Genomic DNA, 19,766 nt, shown 5'->3' on the forward strand with positions numbered 1-19,766 from the left:
GGGAGCTGAGCCCCCCTGGTTTGTTCTGGAGAGCAAGGTAACCGTGCACAAAGCTTATGGCTTCTCTGCTGAAAACCAGGCTGTGTCTTTGAAGAATTCCCTCAGACCACCGAGGCTTTGTGAAACGCTCTCGCCCCCAGACCTAGGCAGCAGCACCTGGACCCCCTCCGCCCAGGGCTGGCTCTGGGTTCTCCTCATCCCACCTCGATTTAAGGAGGGCCCTTCTCCACCCCCAGCGATGGTCTGAACTGCCCAAACTCTCCTTCTCATGGGACCCAGACTTTTTTTTTTTTTTTTTTAAAGAAATATATGTATTTTTGGGGTTGGTTTGTTTTTGGGTTTTTTTGGCCACGCCACACAGCATGCAGGATCTTAGTTCCCCGACCAGGGATCAAACCCGTGCCCCCAGCAGTGGAAGCGCGGAGCCCTAACCACTGGACTGCCAGGGAATCCCCCAGCCTCATTTCGGGTAGCCCACTCCCCCAAAGACCCCTCCACTAATGGCTGGTGATATACTTGTGCTGGTCCACATTTTGCTCTGCACAAACTTATCCTGGTAAGGACTTTTTTTCTAACCAAAATAGATATATACATATATACAAGATCTCGCCACTTGCCCTTGGGATTAATATACCGTGAACATTTTTTGTTTTAATAGATCCGGAGACGATCTGTTCTTGTTGAGAGCTTCATCCTGGAATACGTTTTTTAATGAAATTATGTCTGTATGTGTGTGTTTTTCTGTTTACATCTCAGAATTAATTTCATCTGTGCCCATTGTAGAAAATCTGGAAAAAGAAGAGAATTAATAACACACACAAGGAGAAACCCTCCCACCTACAGGACACGTGCCTGCATTTCCTTCCAGTCAGTCTTTCAGTCACCTGTTTTCCTCCCTCATTTGCTGGTGGGCTCTGAGTGCAGGATGGATGGGAGAGGGAACGGGGGAAGCCCCCGATGGTGTATCCCCCTTTCCAATTGCTGATATTGCGTCAATTACCACAGCTCTGGAAGTCAGGAGTCTGACACAGGTCTCACTGGGCTAACATCAAGGTGTCACCAGGGCCGTGTTCCCGCTGGCGGCTCCACGGGAGAAACCACGTCCTGGCTTCTTCCAGCTTCTCAAGGCCACCTGCATTCCTTGGCTGGTGTTCCTCCAGCAGTGTACGGCTGAATCCTTCTTAAGCCTCCCTCCTGGACTTCCAAGGACCCCCGTGATCCCACTGGGCCCAGCAGGATAAGCTCCCCATCTCAAAGCCTGCTGACTAGCAGACGTACTTCCACTTTGCCAGTAACCTAGCAGAGTCACAGGATCTGGGCATTAGGGTGTGGACGTCTTTGGGGACCTGAGTCTACCTCTGCAGATGCCCGGGCCTGAGGCTGCCCCAGGCCCATGTACAAGGTGAGTGGGCGGGAGGAACCGGGGCTCTGGCTGAGACCGCACTCCTCAATCCTGGAATACGCGGCTGGAGGTCACTGCCCTCCCCGGCCACAAATGCAAATGGTGGGGAATCACCGGTTGGTAGGATTTACGTCACCTTAAATGTATTCATTTTAGTTTATCTGCATTGCTCATTTGTATGCCTTAGCAGTCATTTACGTCCAGGGGGATTAGTACATTCGAAATCAGGGAACGTAGCAAATAAAAATTCTCGTGGTTGGGAGCAGCTGGGAGCTGACCTCCGCGTTCTGAAGCCAGGGACTGAGAGGGGGGCCGTCACCCTGCGCAAAGACGCTCAATCCACTCCCTAAATACAACTCTAAGCTCCTCCCAGCCTTAAAAAAATCCCACTTAGACCCAGAAATTTCACTAACGAGAGTCTCTCCTAAGGAAATAATTCTAAATATAGAAAAACGCTCCAGCACAAGGCTGTCCAGGCCCGCTTTCCTTGGAAGATTGACTAATTAGAAATAACCTAATTGTCCGAGAGCGGGGGACCAGCGGGCCTGTGACAGCAAAGCCTCATCATTAAAAGGATGAGTCCGGGAGAACACAGGCAAGATGCTTTCATCGTGGTGAGCGTAACGCAGCACCGGGAATCGCATGATCACAGCTACAGACGGTTTTTCAAAGCAGAGAACAAAGGCTTGAAGGACATTAACAAAAACACCAGCAGACGTTCTCTCTGGCTGGGGAGGACGGGGGCGGTTCCTCTCCCCCGTTGCCCTGCCTCTCGGAAGTTTTCAAGTTCCCTGGATGAACATAACAGAAAAGTCTACCTTTAAGTGAATTGGTTGTGTTAACCGACTGGTGTGTGAAATTAATCCAGTCCCTTTGTGTGGGTGTGTGAACGTGTGCGTGTTACACGTGAGTGTGAGAGTGTGACGGGGAACTGGAGTGTGTGTCTGAACGTTGGGCGTGACTGGGTGTGAACGTGAATGCGTGGGTGGGTGAGGACAAACGCTACAGGTATCGACGTGTGTGTGCGTGCAAATGTATGTAACGTGAGTGGACGCGTGTGTACACATGGGTGTGAATGGGGGGGCATCAGTGTGGGTGTGTGCCCGGGTGTGTGATTACGTGCCAGTGTGAATCATGCAAGTGCTTGTGTGACTGTGTGAGATGGGTGGGGTTTAAGCGTGTGATACAAATACGCGTATGGGGCTGTTTGTGGACCTGCGAGAGCGGGTGTGACTGTAAGCGTGAGTGTGTGAATGGCAGGTGTGCGCAGGAGGGTACGGCCGTGAGCGTGTGTGTTGGAGTGCGTCTGTGAGTCTGCGTGCAGTTGTGAATGGATGGGCGCGTAATCACGTGTGTGTGAACGCCGGGTGTGTGCACACACGTGAAGGCCCGTGACTGACGGCGCGTCTCTGGAGGGGCAGCCCCCCGGCCACCCCCTGTGGGGGGGGAGAGGACTCCCTGCAAAACAGCCCGCCCGGGAGAGGCCCCTCCAGCCCTGGAAACGGGCGCCCCGCAGCCCCAGCACCTGCCTGGCTCTGCACACGCTGCACAGGGGGCTGCAGGAGCCCCCAACACCCCGGGCCTCGCCAGCCGCCGGTGGACAGCCCAGCCCCGGCGGCCCATCTGCACGGGCTGTGCCCCTCGCATCTGTCCACCATCCTGCCCCCAGCAGGGAGGAGCACCCGGCGAGGGCCCAGAGTGGCCGTCCTGCTCCTAGACCTTCCCCATCGACTCCCCGAGGCCGGGAGCTGGGGCTTCAGCTCAACGTAAGAGCCAGCGGCCACGTGACAACCACGATGCGGGACCTCGCAGAGGAGACCCCGGGGTGGGGACCAGCCAGGCTCCACCTCGGCGTCTCGGGCTTGGAACCCAGAGGGTGCCCGTTGCACGGGGAGGACAAAGGAGAGACGCCAAACAAGGGACACCGGGTCATCGCTGAGAGAGAGGCCTGGTCTGAGAACACGGAAGAGCCCACCCTTCCGCAGAGGCCTCCCCGACCCCCAGCCCAGACTGCGGCCCCTTCCCCGCCGTCCCCTCTTGGGTGGCACTTACCACGGCCGGGAACGCAGCTCAGGCGGGCGTCCCGTCAGCAGCCAGCGCCAACCGCCCCACATAGGAGTGAAGGTGCTTCCAGAAGATCCCAGCCCCTGCACGAGGCTCTGGACGTGGAGGGACAGAGGTGAGCCACGTCGCTGTGACCTGTCCCTGCCCCATGGACGCCGCGGGCATCTCCAAAAGGCTCCTTACAGCCTGAAGTTGGGGAGGTCTGTCGTGGGGTCTCCTCAGCCTTGCTCCTTCCCCTCCCCACTTACCCGTCACCCTAACGATCGCGTCTCACGCGTGTGTGAAGCAGAGTCCCCGGGATTTCTCGGACCCGCACGCCCATCTGCTCTCCCCCTGCTGCTGCCTTTGGACACAGCAGGGCAGAGGGTCGGTCCTGCCCCTCGTGGGAAGGTCACTGCTGACCCCTGGAAGGACTGTCCCCTCAGCTTTCTCCCCGGCTCCCGGGCGGAAGTGAACCATGGTGGGGGGTCCCGTGGGTGTGCACCAGGCTTGGGGGACCAGCTCGGGCAGGATCGGGAGGGACGGAGGCTCCTGTCTGCACGCTGCCGCCGCAGCTCAGGCGACTCTGGCCTCGAGGACCAACCGGGGGCTCAGGAGGCATCAGCGAGCCCTCCTTGGCCCACCTGACAGCCCTGCCCTGTCACTCTGTCCTGCAGCATCCCCGGGGCCCACCTCCGTCCACGGCGCCTCCCAAGCCCAGGTCCCCACTCCTCCCCAGACGCCTGCCCCGGGCATCCCCAACTGCCACCTTCCATCGCCCTCTGGCTGCGGGCAGAGCCCCTTCCTAGAACCCAGGTCTGGTGGAGGAGGTATCTGCCTGAAACGGATGCTGCAAACAAGCCAGTCACAACGGGACAGACGCTGTTATGGTTCCACCTGCACGAGGCCCCTGGGAGAGTCAGGTTCACAGAGACAGAAAGCAGCAGGGTGGGTGCCAGGGGCTGGGGGCGGGGGCGGGGAGCGCTTAGTGGGGCAGAGCTTCAGTTTGGGAAGATGGCGACGTTCTGGAGATGACGGTGGTGATGGCTACACGACGACGAGGATCTATTTAATGCCACTGAACCGTACACATACAAACGGTTAAGACGGTAAATTTTATGTTACATACTTTTCACCACAATTGAGAACTACAAATATGTGTATTAAATACAAATGAAACTGACTCAGTCCCCCCGGGCCCCAGATACCGGCTGTGCCGACTCCGCCTCTGCCAGCCTCACGGAGCCCTTGTGCGGGGAGCAGCCTCGGGCCACACCAGTGTCCCTGCCCCCCGCCCGCCAGCCCCATCCTGGCCTCGCCCGTCCTCACAGCAGTCGCCTCCTGACGGCCCCTGGCAGCGCCTGGTGCCCCGCGTTGGGTCTCACGTCTCCATCCAGGGACCCCCAAGCGGCCAAGCACAGACTCTGTCCTCAACACCTGAACGGCAGCGGGTGACCGGAGCGCCACCGCCTAAGCTCGCCCTCCGGGGCTGCAGAGGGGGTCGCAGAGGAAAGGTCAGGGCGCCCCCTGCTGGAAGGACCACACAGGTTTTCTCAATCAAGTCCACTTTATTTGAAACTTTTCGCATGCCACAAATTTACATGAAAATACCCATTCAAAATGTAGCTGGAACGCGAAATTCAGGAGTGGCCTCACCCGAGGACAAGGAGGTCGGCCATCAAAAGGCAGGTGACGTGTAGTGTATTCGGTCGTGTAGCACCTGGTCACACACTTGCCGTGAGAAACCCTGGCAACTCACCACACCCCTCTTACCATTGGTAACGTGCTGAGCGAGACTGTCCGGTCAGAGGCGCGGGCAGACGGGCGACGGTCAGAGGGCAGCGGGCCCGGCCCGGGGCTGAGCGCCGCCGGTGGCCGCGGGGTGCCACGTGCCCACGGCCACACGTGCAAAAGCCCCCTCACCTCTCGCGCCCCCCGCCAGCGCAGTGGGCACAGCGGGGAGGCCTCCGGGGCCGGCCGGCTTGGAGTCTGGTGCAGTGGGTGCCCTGACCCCGTGACATCAGTGCAAAACCTCACACTTCACTGGCTTTTGAAGGAGCTTTAGAAAGTAATTTAGACGATGTTGGTTGGCCTGTCGGACCCGCAGTTTGTTTGAATTCCTGCGGGTATCTGCTCATCACGCCCAGTGGAATCCTGCGCCCTAGATGCAGACAAGATGGGCGACCATCCCCCGAGCCCCTCGGCACCGCCCCGCCCCTATCCTGTCAGGCGGGGAGGGGGACTGGGCCTGAGGCCACAAGGGCCACAGGTGTCAGCGTCCACGTCCCCCTCACCTCGGGTCTTGTGGCTGAAGCCGTGGGAGCCTCTGCCACGGCCGCGCTGCAACATCCTCACCCACGAACTTCTCTTACTGCTTCCCACAGGGTCTCAGCAATTTTCAAACCCTAAAGGAACAAACAGTGAGAACGACAGGAGGCTGCCGGCTGCCCCGGTGCCACTCAGAGGAGAGCGCGAGGGTGGGCCCATCAGGGCAGGTCCCCTCCTGCCAGGCGGGGCCGGGTGGGGGAGGGGGCCTGAGACCCGACGCCTTCCTGGCCGTGCACCCAGGGAGGCCACTGACGCAGTAAGGCTGCGACTGCTGGCTTCAGATCCCCCGGCCAACAGGGACCCGGGTGCCCCGGTTCCCCCAGCCCAACTTTCCCAGCCCTGGCCCCTGGCAAGCTTCTGCCCCCTGGGCCGAGCGGTCTGCAGCTCTGGATCCTGGTGCAGGGGGTTAAGGGAGTGTCACCCTCAGCACCCAGCCCTGCACACCTGCCCAAGGAGGGGCGTCATCCCAGGCCTGAGTGGAGAGGCCCTCGGAGGCCTTGCGGAGGAGGGACCCTTGGACCTGTCTCCTTGTGTCCTCGGAAGGGCAGCTGCCAGGTGGGGATGCCATCCGTCCCCTTGTTGTGTGACAGCGAAGTGCCCTTAATCCAGCCCCCTCCGGTCGGAAATAAAAACACTCGCATGTGACAAAGAGAAAAGCCACCGACAGCAGGGAAGGGGGCCTGCGGGTCTCTGCTCTCCTCAGGCTCAAGAAGCCTCCCTGGGGGAGCACCTTCAGGCCCGGCCAGCTAGGCTGCCCGATGCTGCGGCGGCCAAGCCACAGCCCTGGGAGCAGGCAGGGCCGAGGGGTCTAGGGGTGAGGAGGGGCACAGGCAGAGGGGCGGCCTCAGGAGGCCGGGGGTTTCTCTTTTTAACAGAGAGATCTCCCTGATGCCCTCCTCCCTCATTCCCACCTCCCCCAGCGTCTGCCTCACGCACACAGCGTGCACACACAGCGTGCACACACACACGTGCACACACACACGTGCACACCAGGAACAAGAGCCCGTCCACAGCAGACTACACTCACACGTGTAGGCGCACAGACACCCATGCACGCACCGTGCACACGCACACACGTACGCACACACGTGCACACGCACACACGTACGCACACACGTACGCACACACACACACACGCAGGCACCAGTGCTGACCAGGCCCCTCTCAGCAGACAGCATATGGTCCGTCGCTTAACAGCCCAGTTCTGCCAATTGGGGACCATTAGGGTGGGTTCTTTTCCCAGCATAAAATGCTGCAGAAGTGCCAAAATAGCACTTCGCGAGAACAAGCCCATTAGTAACATCTGCTGAATCCTGCCTTGGGTGTAGAAGCAGCGGAAATTCTTGCTCTAAGTAAAGGATGGTTGAGGGGGACACTAAAAATACAAGGCCTCCTGTCTGGGGGCTGCTTTCCAAGTCAGCTCGTGCCCCAGCCTCTCGTGAACGGCCCCTCCCAGCCCTGTTTGCTGGCATAAATGACACTGCTGGTTAAAACTGCTTGCTCACGAGAGCAGGCCATCCGGGCCAGAGCACGAAAGCCGTGGCAGCCTGTGGATAAATTCTTAGTGGAACGATCATCCTCTGGCCTGAGCCCGGGTCGCTCTGGACAAAAGGAGATGTGTACCAGGGCCCCAGGGTCCCGGGGTCGGCCAGACCGCCTGCCGCCACCCCGGGCCGCGTGGCCCTGCCGGTCGGGCTGTAACTGGCCACGCTCCTGCTGAGAGGGCAATGAGCAGCCAGTCCCCACATCACCCTCCCTGATCACCCTCCCGGTGGTCTCAAGGCGCAACTGAAAGACATGCCCAGAAATGGGGTGGGGGACTCCCACCACTTCTCAGACCCTCATCTACAGCGTGTGGCCCTAACGAGGGCCTGGGCCCTGTCTCTCCAGGGCCCAGGGCTGCCTGGCCTGCGGCCTGCATGGCCAGAGGAGCGGGCCCGGTTGTGACTCTCGGGCCAGGTCAGGACTGCGGAGGGGAGGGCTGCAGGTCTGGTGGGGGTCCCATCTGGGGGCAGCCGGCAGGCCGGTCCCTCTGGGCAGGAGGCGAAGAGCCGCCAGCGGCAGCTGGGGAGGGAGGAGGGCACCCCACGCTCCAGAGAGGAGACAACTGCACCCTGGGCAAGAAAACCACAGCTCAGGGGGAGGAGCCCCAGCTCCAGCCGGTGGGTGCTGCGGGGAGGTGAGAGCAGGGCCAGGGCCGTGGGGACTGGTGGAGGCCGCCAGACAGACTGCGCTTAGGAAGAATCAACCGGAGCACTCGGGGGCCTGTGTGCGTCCCGAGACCCTGGCCCTCCGAGCACTTCCACCATCGGAAGGCCTCCTGGACCCCCTCGGCCTGGCAGGGCGGGGCTGCTGAACTGTCTGCCCCTTGAGAACCCAGGGAAGGGCAGGCGAACACAGGCCCAGGGTCCAGGTACCGGGCCCTGCAACAGGCAAACTACAGGACACGCTACACGACACGGGGGCGACCATCACACGGAACGGAGTGGGAAGAAGGCTGGGCTGGGGGCCACAGAGCGGACGGCAGCCGAGATGGGCCGCAGCGGTGACGAGGGCCTGGGGAACCTGCACCCCCAACCCCGAGGGAGAGGGAGGCCGGGGCAAGGTGGGCCCAGCCTTCCCTGGACGTCTCCAGTAGCGACGCTGGGTGGAGGGAACCCAGCCGGGGCCCCTCAGAAGCCCGCCAGCCGCAGGGATGACGGCTCTGGGGGGGGTCTCGTGGCTGACAAGGCAGAAGCACCGGGCGGCACGTGGCGGGAGGCCCAGGACACTGGGAGGACACCCCTCGTTTTGGGAAGAGCTGCGTTGCATTTTTTTAAAGTGCTAAATAAAGCTATCTGAAACGGGGTAATGTGATCACTTCTCCAGCCCCGCACATCCCTTCTGGGTTTTAATATTTCAAGGTTTTCTAATGAAGCAGGTCTATCCGTGTTTCCCCAGAAACACAGACCTTCACAGGGACCTGCAGCTTCCCTGCCCAGCAACCCGCTGCTAGTCCGAACCTGTCTGATGTCATGTGGCTGGACGCATACCAGAGGTGTAACTGGGTCAAACGGAAGGAGGGGAGAGCCCCAAATCTGCCACAGCACCTGCAAGCTCCTCCCGCCCTGGGCTCACAGCCGCCCCTCCACAGAGCCCGAGGCAGGTGACGAGCACAGGAGCACAGGGCCTCTCCTGGGGGCTGGGGGGCAGCCGTGGGGTCACATGGCGCTCTGGGGACCAGGAGCCAGCGCCCTGGCGATGCGTGTCTCAGCCTAAGACCACGCCGGCCAGGCCCGCAGGTCGCCCGACAGCCGGCCCTGCCGCCGCCGCTGCCTCGCACATCTCAGCCAGCACGTCACTGAGCACAGACTCCTCACAAGAGGAGGCCCCTAAGGGCTGGGGAGGGGGCTTCCTCCCTCCGGTGACCCACCGGGGATCCGGGGTCCTCGGGCAGGGGAGCAGCCGCGGCGGCCGTGGCACAGGCCGGAAGCCGCACGCCTGTCCGGGGCAGTCCTGCTTCCTCGGCCACGGAGACGCAGCGGCCACAGGCGGCGATGGGCAGGTGGGGGCCCGCTCCTGTCACCACCACAGATTTGGCGGCTCCTCGGCCACTCTGCTTTTAAATAAGGTGACCTCGTCCAGGTGCACCATGGGAACGTCTCGGATGACATCGGTCAGGCCCTCGTGGAGCAGAGGGAAGATGACGACGCTCAGCGCGGGCCGCGCGGCCTGGAAACTGAACCAGAGGCAGGCTGTTAGCAGGGCCGCGGAGGAGGGGCTGGGCTCAGGGCGCGGAGGTGCCTGGAAACTGAACCAGACGCGGGCTGTTAGCAGAGCCGCGGAGGAGGGGCTGGGCTCAGGGCGCGGAGGCGCCTGGAAACCGAACCAGAGGCAGGCTGTTAGCAGAACCGCGCAGGAGGGGCTGGGCTCAGGGCGCGGAGGCGCCTGGAAACTGAACCAGACGCGGGCTGTTAGCAGGACCGCGGAGGGCGGGGCTGGGCTCAGGGCGCGGAGGCGCCTGGAAACTGAACCAGAGGCGGGCAGTTAGCAGGGCCGCGGGGGAGCGGCGGGGCTTAGGGCGTGGCGAGGCGGGCAGTTAGCAGGGCCGCGGAGGAGGGGCTGGGCTCAGGGCGCGGAGGTGCCTGGAAACTGAACCAGAGGCGGGCTGTTAGCAGGGCGTGGCGAGGCGGGCAGTTAGCAGGGCCGCGGGGGAGGGGCGGGGCTTAGGGCGAGACGGTGCCTGGAAACCGAACCAGAGGCGGGCTGTTAGCAGGGCCGCGGAGGGCGGGGCTGGGCTCAGGGCGTGGCGGTGGCCAGGGCCGGGCTGTGTCCCAGAGCCCCGGCTGACGCAGGAATGTGCCTGCGGGGCCCCTCACGCTGAGGCTCCAGGGAGCAGGCAGGAGGGCAGCCTGTCGGGGCAGGCCCCTGCCTTGCCGGGCAGCGGGGGGCCCCTGAAGGGTAACACCCAGGGGGCTGCAGAAGCCCCACAGCCAGGACACCCGCAGGGGAGTGGAGAGAGGGGACAGGCGGCCAAACCCGCATGCCCACAGGCCACCCTCGAGGGACATGAACGCCCAAGTCAGGTGAGGCAGCCACTCTGCCAGGAGACCAAAGCAAGGCGGCCGCTGGCAGCCACGAGCCTTTGAACACGTGACAAGTAACTGTTAGACGACCCTCCCACCTTCCGCACCCACGGGCGACAGGCTCCACCCCGTGGGGTGCGTGACAATATCCACGGAGAGCATCTGCCAGGCCAGGCACCGCACTGGAGCTGGCCCCAGTGGCCGGCCAGTGAGGTGACCCTCTCCCTTCCCACCTGGAACCCGAGGTGACTCTGGTCATGGGAGAAACTTCCATCCGTGGGGCTCGAAGGGCGAGAGGCAGGAAGGTGCCCACACAATTTGCCAAAGCTAAAGCCAGGTCCCAAGTCCCACGCCTGCTTCAAGGAACAAGGAAGGAACCGCAGTCCCAGCCTCCCCCTGCCCCCGGCCCCCTAGCAACACTGAGCTGGATTTGCTGGATTTACGACATATGTAAAATGAACGCCAGAAAGGCACTCATAAAACTTCATGTTTTGTCAATAAAAATGCCGAGGAAATACCTCCCGGTTCTGTGCGCTGCGTTCTGCTCCCAGCAGCAGCGGCTGTGACCGTGAACCGGCAAGTCCTCACCTGCAAACCCGCTGTGCGATCTACTCTACTTGAAACAAAATATTCTCAGGTGTGGGATGTGCGTGCAAGGCTCCTGCCTGCCTGCCATCCTGAGGCTCTTAACGAGCTGCTGTCAAGATGCTGAAGGGGGATTAATTTCTCACCGAAAGCCAGGAATGCGGCGGCGTGCTGTCCCTTCCCCGCCCCAGAATCAAACAGACTTCCTCCTCAAGGCTTTCTCCGTGGTCGGCACCGGGTCAGCTCCGACCTGGGCAGGGCTGGGGGGCCTCGCCCGCACCCGCCTCTCTGTAAAGCCCCTCCCCGGGCCGAGGAGCCTGCGCGCTCCCCCAGCTGGAGCCTCCCTGTCCCCACCCAGAGTGAAGCCTGGAGTCGGTGACAAGACAGTGGACAAGGGGCAAAGGCAGAGAGAGCGATCACTCCCTTCCAAGTGCAGGGCTGGGGCTCGCCCGGGTGGAAGGAGGCACTCGGCTGGGGCTCATGTGTGGGCTGAGAGCTCCGCGGGTTCTGCTGGGTCACCTGCACACGTGTTCTAATGTTCGTTTGTGCGATTCAAATATAGTTTGAGATTTAGGTAAACAGACGCAATGAAATAAAACAAAACTTCCAGCTACCCACGTTCAGAACTAGCCTGATGACCGACAGCAGGACAGGTCACCTCTTGGGACCACTCCCCTGACCAGGGCTAATCACAACACTGAAGACCCGAAGCTGCAGCCTCTGGCCTGGAGTCACGAGGACAAAGCCAGGCCCGCGAGGTCCATGGGTTCACCTTCAGGCACAGGCGTGCGTGCGCTCCTGGGGCCCTCCTCCCTCCCCGGGCACTCTCCTGTACACGCACTCCCCAGCCCAGCTCTGCACTCGGCCGCCCCCGATGCCACCCTGGGCGGCAGAGAAGGCAGGGCCCCGCCCCTGCAACCGTGCTAGCCTGGATCCCATCTGGGGGCGAAAAAGGCAAGATCTATGGCGCGCACACGCTGAGCCCGCGACAGGGGCCGCTCACTCACTCTGAAACCTGCAGAGCGAGTTGCAGACACCACCTTGGAGACGCCCCTCCCCGAAGGGTCTGAGGGTGACTCAGGGCTTTCAAAAACACAGAGGTTCAGGAAAGTTCAACCACACTTACTCTCTGCCATTTATAGCAGCCGGAAGGGAGATACCACATTGAAGAAAACTTTCTACCTGAGGCTGTTAAAAACACACTAGGGGATTTAAAATGGGGCCTTCGGCTACCTGAAAAACCAGCTGCCCAAAATACCTTCCTTCTCTGAGCCTCCAGGAAGCAGGCAAGATTTTGCTTGTTTTAAAACCATTGTTTCGGGCTTCCCTGGTGGTGCAGTGGTTGAGAGTCTGCCTGCCCATGCAGGGGACACGGGTTCGAGCCCCGGCCCGGGAAGATCCCACATGCCGCAGAGCAACTAAGCCCGTGCGCCACAACTACTGAGCCTGTTCTCTACAGCCCGAGTGCCACAACTACTGAGCCCGCGCGCCTAGAGCCCATGTTCCGCACAACAAGAGAAGCCACCGCGATGAGAAGCCCGCGCACCGCAACGAGGAGGAACCCCCGCTCGCCGCAACTGGAGAAAGCCCGCGGGCAGCAACGAAGACCCTACGCAGCCATAAATTAATTAATTAATTAAATTTTTTTTTAAAAAGCACTGTTTTGTTTAGAGAGAAAATACTATAAAGAAAGCGCAAAGGAGAGCACAGGGGCCTCCCACCGCATCCCACTGCCCAGCGGCTCTAACAGCCCCTCCTCTGTAGCGCTGCACTCTCTCCTGCTGTGCTGAGCATATTCTTTCTAGACACGTCTCAAAATGTCGACAACCTGAGTCAGGTTTGGTGAATTTCCTTCCAGTCCTCAGGGTGTGTCCACTCCAGCCCCAAAGCAACAAAACACCCAGCGGCCACCTCCTCCCACGGCCCCGTCCGGCCAGCAGGGTGCCACACCTGCCTGGCCACTTCCCTAGGGGACGCAACTTAGGGAGCCCTTTAACTATCATATGGATAAACATCATTTAATACAGCATAATCACAACTGTGATTTGAGTTGTTTCTTCAGAATAAATTCCAGAAATAGGGTCACTGGGTCAAAATGCATGAACACTTTTACACTTCAAAAGGCAGGCCTACAAAGGACTGGGGCAGCACTTCAGGGCCACAGCGAGAAGCCAGCTGAGCCACCTGCCCCAACACTGCTGCAGAGCTACCAGAGGGAAGGAGGACGGGGAGGGGCTGCCCACTTCACGCCTGCCTGTGACCATCGTGGAGGAGCAGAGAACTGGCCTGGCCAGGAGGGCTGGGCTCCAACTCGTCACAGACACAGGCAGACGGCACAGCAGCCGCAGCCCCCAGGACCTCAGCCCCGGCCACTGCACGGAAGACACGGAAAGGGGTGTCCTGCACGGTCACCAAGCTGGCAGCAGCTCTGAGCCCGACGCCCCCCGAGTGCGTGAAGGGGCCCCCGGGGACCTCGGTCTCTGCACCTGGTCCTGCAGGCGCCGCAGAGCTGGAAGGGCTCTGGGAGGGGCCGGCTGGGGACGCAGCCCAGAAGCAGCACTGGCTCAATCATCTAAGATCTGAACACCTGCTGGGTTTGTTTCTTTGCCTGAGAAATTAGAAAAACAATTAAAGTTGACAGCCTCTTCCTCTGCAAATAAGGGTCTTATAGAAAAAGCCAAAGTCAGAAGGTATTTTATTTTTATAAAAGCCACTCACACTATAACAACTATCTTCAAGAAGCACAGAGGCGGGCGGGGGCCAAGAATAAAACATCCGTCAAAGGTTCACAGAACTCAGATGATGCTCTGGGCAGGCGTGTGGGGTGCGCCCTTCTCAGCCCCCCGCCAAACTCGCTGGGACCCACAGGGCACCTCGGGGCAGCCTGGAATCTGCCCTCGTGCAGAGGAAGGGAGTGGGAGAGACCCTCGGTGTCAGCTGTCATGGTCCGATGCGGCCCCCAGGTCCCTTGTGGGACAGGATTGTAAATCCCCGGGCCTGACCCCTGGAGCCCCTGGAGCCGGTAACTCCAGTGCGAGGCTCTGTCACCAGAAAGGCCTGAAGGACAAAGGCCAGGACAAAACAGAATACAGAGGAGCAAGTTTGGGACGTCCCCAGGGCTCCTCCCCTTCCCCCCACTCTCCAAAGACGCTGCCAGGGCCTCTCCCCAGGAACGACAACATAGATTTCTCATATCCTTCCAGAAACACTTTATGCACGTGCCAGCAGAGAAACAGATTACGCCCCTGCTTTTGTTTGAGACACACTTTGAAATATTCCCTTTGGTGACCCCAAGTGCTTCCTCGTTTTTTTATCAGCTGCATTTCATTCCATCAACTGGAGGCATCATAATTTATTGCCCAGGCTCCTACCGATGGACACTTGGGTTGTTTTCAATCTTTTGCTAAATCGAACAGCACCGCCATGAAGAGCTCTATGCAGACCCCATGGATAAGCCCGTCCGTAGAACCGAAGCCTAAAGGCCGGAGTTTAGTTGGGTCGGGGGTGTGAGTTCCGATCCAAAGAGGTGGCCCACCTACCTTGGGCCACGGGCTGGTCTCCTCCCTCCACTAACACAAGCAGGCTTTGCCTGAGGGGGTGGAAAACGTTATACCAAAGTGCACCCGGGGCAGTGCAGCCCCATGGGACCAGCACCCGCACGAGACACAGCAGCCACGCCCCAGAAGCCCTGGGCCCCCCGGGCAGTCACCTCCTCGACCCCTACCAGAGCGGACCGCTGCCCGCTTTTGAACTCTCCAGAAACAGAGTTGTTCTCGCTGTAATTTAGTTCCTGTTTTTCTCACGGGGGAGGCTGCGTGCTTTCTCTTAGTTAAGAATCACCTGCAGCCCCTGTCCTGTGCCCTCAGACCCCTGCCTGGTTTGAACGGTGCTACTGGTCGCGTCCTCACTGCCGGGCAGGCAGGAGGCCAGGACAATCCGACCTCTGGCAGTGACAGGACCTGCAGATCATTCTCCTAGTTTGTCATTTTCTGTAAATGATTTTTTAAAATACACAAAGATATTCACTTCATTCACAAAAAGTATGAGTTGAAAACCACAGTAAATGTCAACAGACAAAAGGACAAACAAAATATGACCTATCCATACGCTGGAATATCACTCGGCCTTAAAGGGAAGGGAATTCTGACACGTGCTAGAACATGGATGAACCTTGAGGATATTATGCTACGTGGAATAAACCAGACATCAATGGACAAATGCTGTAGGATTCTGCTTCTGTGAGGTACCTACAGGGGTCAAGGTCATAGACAGAGAGCAGAACGGTGCTTAGCAGGAGTTGGGGGAAAGAGGAGAAGGGGGGTATTGTTTAACGCATATGGAGTTGCTGTTTGGGACGATAAAAAGGTTTTGGGTATAGACCGTGGTGACAGGTATACCACAGCATTTAATGCCACTGAACTGTATACTTACAAATGGCCAAAATGATAACTATTATGTTATAGATGTTTTACCACAATAAAAAATTGTAAAGGAAGGAACAGAATGTGCCTTCAGAGAACTGGAGAGATGCCAACACTCAGAACTACCCCGGGGACCTGGCACCGCACGCCGCCCGCCCTCGCCCCCCACGGGGCCGATGCCGCCAGCTGGGGACTCCTGCCAGTCTCCCGCAGCCCAAAGCCAGGAACACCAGGCGTCACTGTCCCCAGACCTTCGCTGGAATCAATCCTGCAAGAGACGCCTTGAAAAGGGAGGTGTGTGAACCACGGCAGAGACAGGACGACAGGACAGAGCTGCGTTTCTCGTCACAGAAAAGACAGCCACCCTACGTCGCCCTCGAGGGAGGGGCCCTCAGGAGTGCGAGGCACGGCGGCGGGGCGACCCGCGGGCCCCCAGGGCGTTCCGTGCTGCTGCGGTGCGAACGCCAGCAGGAGCCCGGGGCCCGACCGCAGATCGAAGCCTCGGCCCGGCCCCAGCTCCCTGCTCCGAGTCGCAGCGATTCCGGCCCCAGAGACCTTACCTGGAAAATGAGGGGCTCCAGTGACAACGGAAGAATTCCTGTTCTAGAGAATTCCACCGCTCTACGCCCAAATCGCCAAGAAAGACTACTCGGAGGTGGGAAGAGGCCTCGTGCCCGGCAGCAGGCGCAGCCACCGCCCTCGCCCCCCCCCTCGGTGGCCTGGACAGCCCTGACCACAGGAGATCCTAAGCAGTGAACATCTTCCACGCTGATCAGTCGCCGGGGCTGCAGGCGCGCCCCTGACGTGCCCCGCTGGCTGCTGCGCTGGGGCCCACGGCGCGCGGCCCGAGCCCTGCCGGCTCCCACTCCAGCCTCTTGGGTGTCCACCACAAACGGAGCCGAACTCGCCGGCCAGCGAGCTCTGCGTCAAGGCCAAGGATTCCCCCAGTTGAGCCTGCAGCGGCGAAACCCTGCTGGCCTGGTGTTTTTTGTGACGCTCCCAGATCACCATTCCAGGTAGGAAGGACAAATGGACCCCAGAGACCCGTCCCGCGTGGCAGTGAGCTGAGGATACAAGATGGGGTTCCACTGCCCCTTTAATGCAATTACGGTGGCGAAAGAGCACGCTCACTCTGTATTGTAGAATCCACTTTCAATTCTGAAGCTCCCAGTGTGCCCCAGACTTAAACAACGTATCCCTGTATCTGTAAACTTCGCTGGTTCTACGCTCCGTACAGAACACAAACACAGAGGGGCGGGAAGCGCTGCCGCTGGGCGGGAGGCCCCGGAGCCCAGGTGCCCACCAGCAGCACGGCCGCCTGTGTCTGCTCAGGCCTGGGCCGCCGCCTCTTGGCCTCGTGGGCCCACGTTCCTCGCCGGCAGGAGACCGTGTGGGCAGCAGTCCAGGGGGAGGGGAGGAATTTCCACATGGGCTCCAGAGACGTGACCCTGTCCAGTGGGATGCTGGGCCTAGGGGAAAGGAGGACCAAGCCCCCTCCCGCCCCAGGGCCGGCGCCTCCCGACGCTCCTGAGAAAGGGGGCTGCGGCCAGTCAACACGTGTGGCCTGGAGCGGACGAGAGCCCCGAGGGCGCGGCCCGGGAAGGCCCCGCCTTGTGGAAAGTGCTGAGCCCGCTTCAGAACCAGCGCATCCTCACCCCGGATGGCTCGGCTCAGACAGGGACACGTCAGGGTGAGAGCCTTTCCCGCCCCACCATCCTGCTTCCTCGAAGTAAGTAAGCGCCTCTGCCCCGCGGACCGGACCCCGTGCGTTATCACAGGAGGCGGCACAGGGTGGCAGAAGGGCCACACTGGCCTCCAACGCCTGCTGGGCCATTTACCCTCGGGACGGGACGACCAGGACGCCCCCAAACCTCGCAGAGCTGGGCTGCCTCTTTTGTCAAGGGGGGAGGGGGCGCCGCCGCCAGGCGATCGTAGAGGACCCTGAGCAACGCCCCCAAGGCGGGCACAGACAGTCGGCAGCGAGCCACCGCCAGGAGACAGCAGCGCCGGGAAGCAGGGACGACGGCTGCTGGTTTACAGACAGGACGCTGGGCTCAGAGAGGGAAGTGATGGGTTCCAAGTCACAGAGCAACAAGGCAAGGAGGTGAGCACGTCATGGGATCTGAGGGTGCAGGGGAGGTCTCACCTCAGCGGGACGGCCACGTGTCACCCAGAGTACTACCAAAAGAGAAGCAAGTGAGGACACCGCCCTCACCCAGCCCAGAGTTCACGAGGCCTCGCAGGGAACTTTCGGGAATGTGAGAGTCAAAGGAAATCGAGAAAGCTCTAAAATCCCTGGGAAGGGAGCCCCACCCGCTGCATGTCTGGGAGAAAGTGGACAGCAGAGGCGTGGCTGGGTGCACAGCACGGAGACGCCCAGGGCAACCCCGCGACGGGCCACAGGGCCCAGCTCCGGCTCCTGACCGGGCCAGACGGCCCCTCGCTGGGTCAGGCGGTACTGACTGGGCCAGGAAGGGCGACTCAGGGTTTCTAGGAGAGACAGGAAGTGAAACAGACAGAGAGGCTGGCTCTGCTCACTGGGCAGGGTATCCCCGAGGCCGGGTGGTCGGGGGAGCCCAGTGGGAATCCAGGGAACTCAGGGTGTTCCCCGGGCAGGAGCAGGGAGGGAGGCGGGCGGGAGAGCTGCTCCCCGGAGCAGCCACAAGGCGTCGCTGCTCTCAGCGGCACTGCCCCAAACGACGTCCGGCCTGGCGCTGGGGCCACCAGAAGGGCCCAAGGTGAGGGCAGATGCACAAGAAAGCCGCTCCAAAACCTCGCGGAGGCTGCCTGCCACCGGACATCCGAGCAAGGTCCAGAGGCCTATGTGTCAAACTTGAAAGAGCAAAGTCAGGATCCAGAAGATTAAAAAAAGAGAACGATGCCGCCGTACACACAGCACCTCCCACGTGGGCCTGCTGTGAACTCACCTTACGAGGGAGGAAACCGAGGCAGCCCATCCGAGGCCACCGCCACCTGAGAGGTCCTGGTGGTGCAGGGACCCAGAGCTGCAGGTCTCGGTGCCAAACCCACAGAGGGCACGACAACAAGAAGAAACAACTGCCGACGGCCACCGGCTGAGACGTGTCTCCACGTGGGGCAGGCATGGGAACCGGAACAAGTGCTGACCCGGGGAGAGGCAACAGCTTCCTAGGGACAGGACTGCAGGCACAACACCAGCCCCGCTGGCTGAGTCACAGGAAACGGGGGGGGGGGCGGGGCCTCTCAATGTCACACAGGTGAGCGGGCAGGGGCCTCAATAATCCTCTGAGCTTGAGGCAGGGAAAAGGGTGAGAAGAAAGAAACGCATCAGGAAAAGTGACAACAGGGGCTTCCCTGGTAGTGCAGTGGTTAAGAATCCGCCTGCCAATGCAGGAAACACGGGTTCGAGCTGTGGTCCGGGAAGATCCCACATGCCACAGAGCAGCGAAGCCCGTGCGCCACAGCTACTGAGCCTGCGCTCTAGAGCCCGCGAGCCACAACTACTGAAGCCCGCGCGCCTAGAGCCCGTGCTCCGCAACGAGAAGCCACCGCAATGAGAAGCCCGCGCACCGCAACGAAGAGTAGCCCCCGCTCGCCGCAACTAGAGAAAGCCCGTATGCAGCAACGAAGACCCAACGCAGCCAAAAATAAATAAATAAAATTTATTTTTTAAAAAAGAAAGAAACAGTGACAACTCCAGCCTCTCCTTTTCATGCGCCCAGGAGTGGAATGCGGGCCTGCTGTGAAGCACCGGAAGCGCCAGGCAGGCCGGTTACCGTGAGCCACGGCACCACCTGCTGGGCGCCTCGCAGAAAAGCAGCTGGGGCCCCACTGCGCCGCAGCAAAGGCCTGAAGGGGACACAAACGCTGTCCTTCCAGTACTGGGGTCCTGCTGCACCATCACCGGCCTCTCGGAGCCTCAGTTTCCCCACCTGAATGCTGGGGCTTAGGGCGTGTAGCTCAAAGGGCTTTTGGAGGTGAGAACAACAGAGACAGCACACAGTACCGGCACCAAGGGAGCGCTGGTGAAGAGGCACTAGTGTGGCCCCTGGCATCCAGGGCAGGGCCCAGAGCAGGGGCTGGAAGAATGTGGGCTGGAGGAGCCCACAAAGGGGGCCACGCTCCAACAAGCACAGGGCTCCCAGCACCTCAGCCGGAACCAGGCGCTCAGCGGGTCCCCGCCACGGCCCACGCCCGTGCCGTGGCTGGGACACAGGGGACAGAGGGGCTGGCACAGCTTCCGCCCAGGAAGTCCACTTAACCAATGCCAGCCTCAGGCCTGGTCTCGAATACCGTGCACCGAGGACCCAGAAGGAAAAAAGAGCTATTGCACGCTGGCCCTCAAAAAACTCATTATCGGGGCTTCCCTGGTGGTGCGGTGGTTGAGAGTCCGCCTGCCGATGCAGGGGACGCGGGTTCGTGCCCCGGTCCGGGAAGATCCCA

General features: G+C 60.6%; 1 protein-coding gene across 6 annotated transcripts in view; it reads right to left on the minus strand.

The window, feature by feature from the left end:
* Positions 1–331: 331 nt before the first annotated feature.
* Positions 332–19,766, minus strand: part of FBXL18 (F-box and leucine rich repeat protein 18) — a 36,783-nt gene continuing 17,348 nt past the window's right edge. For 2 of the 6 annotated variants that reach the window (XM_055083103.1, XM_028485759.2), the window contains one exon: positions 4,653–9,491. In XM_055083103.1, the coding sequence (XP_054939078.1) occupies positions 9,335–9,491 (157 nt within the window). In that variant the 3' untranslated portion in view covers positions 4,653–9,334. Of the gene's footprint in view, positions 789–3,454; positions 3,562–4,652; positions 9,492–19,766 lie in introns of those variants that run through there. The other 4 variants (XM_028485760.2, XR_003678598.1, XM_028485763.2 and 1 more) reach the window with 4 other exon arrangements.

Source organism: Physeter macrocephalus, unplaced genomic scaffold (genome assembly GCF_002837175.3).
Source record: "Physeter macrocephalus isolate SW-GA unplaced genomic scaffold, ASM283717v5 random_595, whole genome shotgun sequence".
NCBI classification, from domain to species: domain Eukaryota; kingdom Metazoa; phylum Chordata; class Mammalia; order Artiodactyla; family Physeteridae; genus Physeter; species Physeter macrocephalus.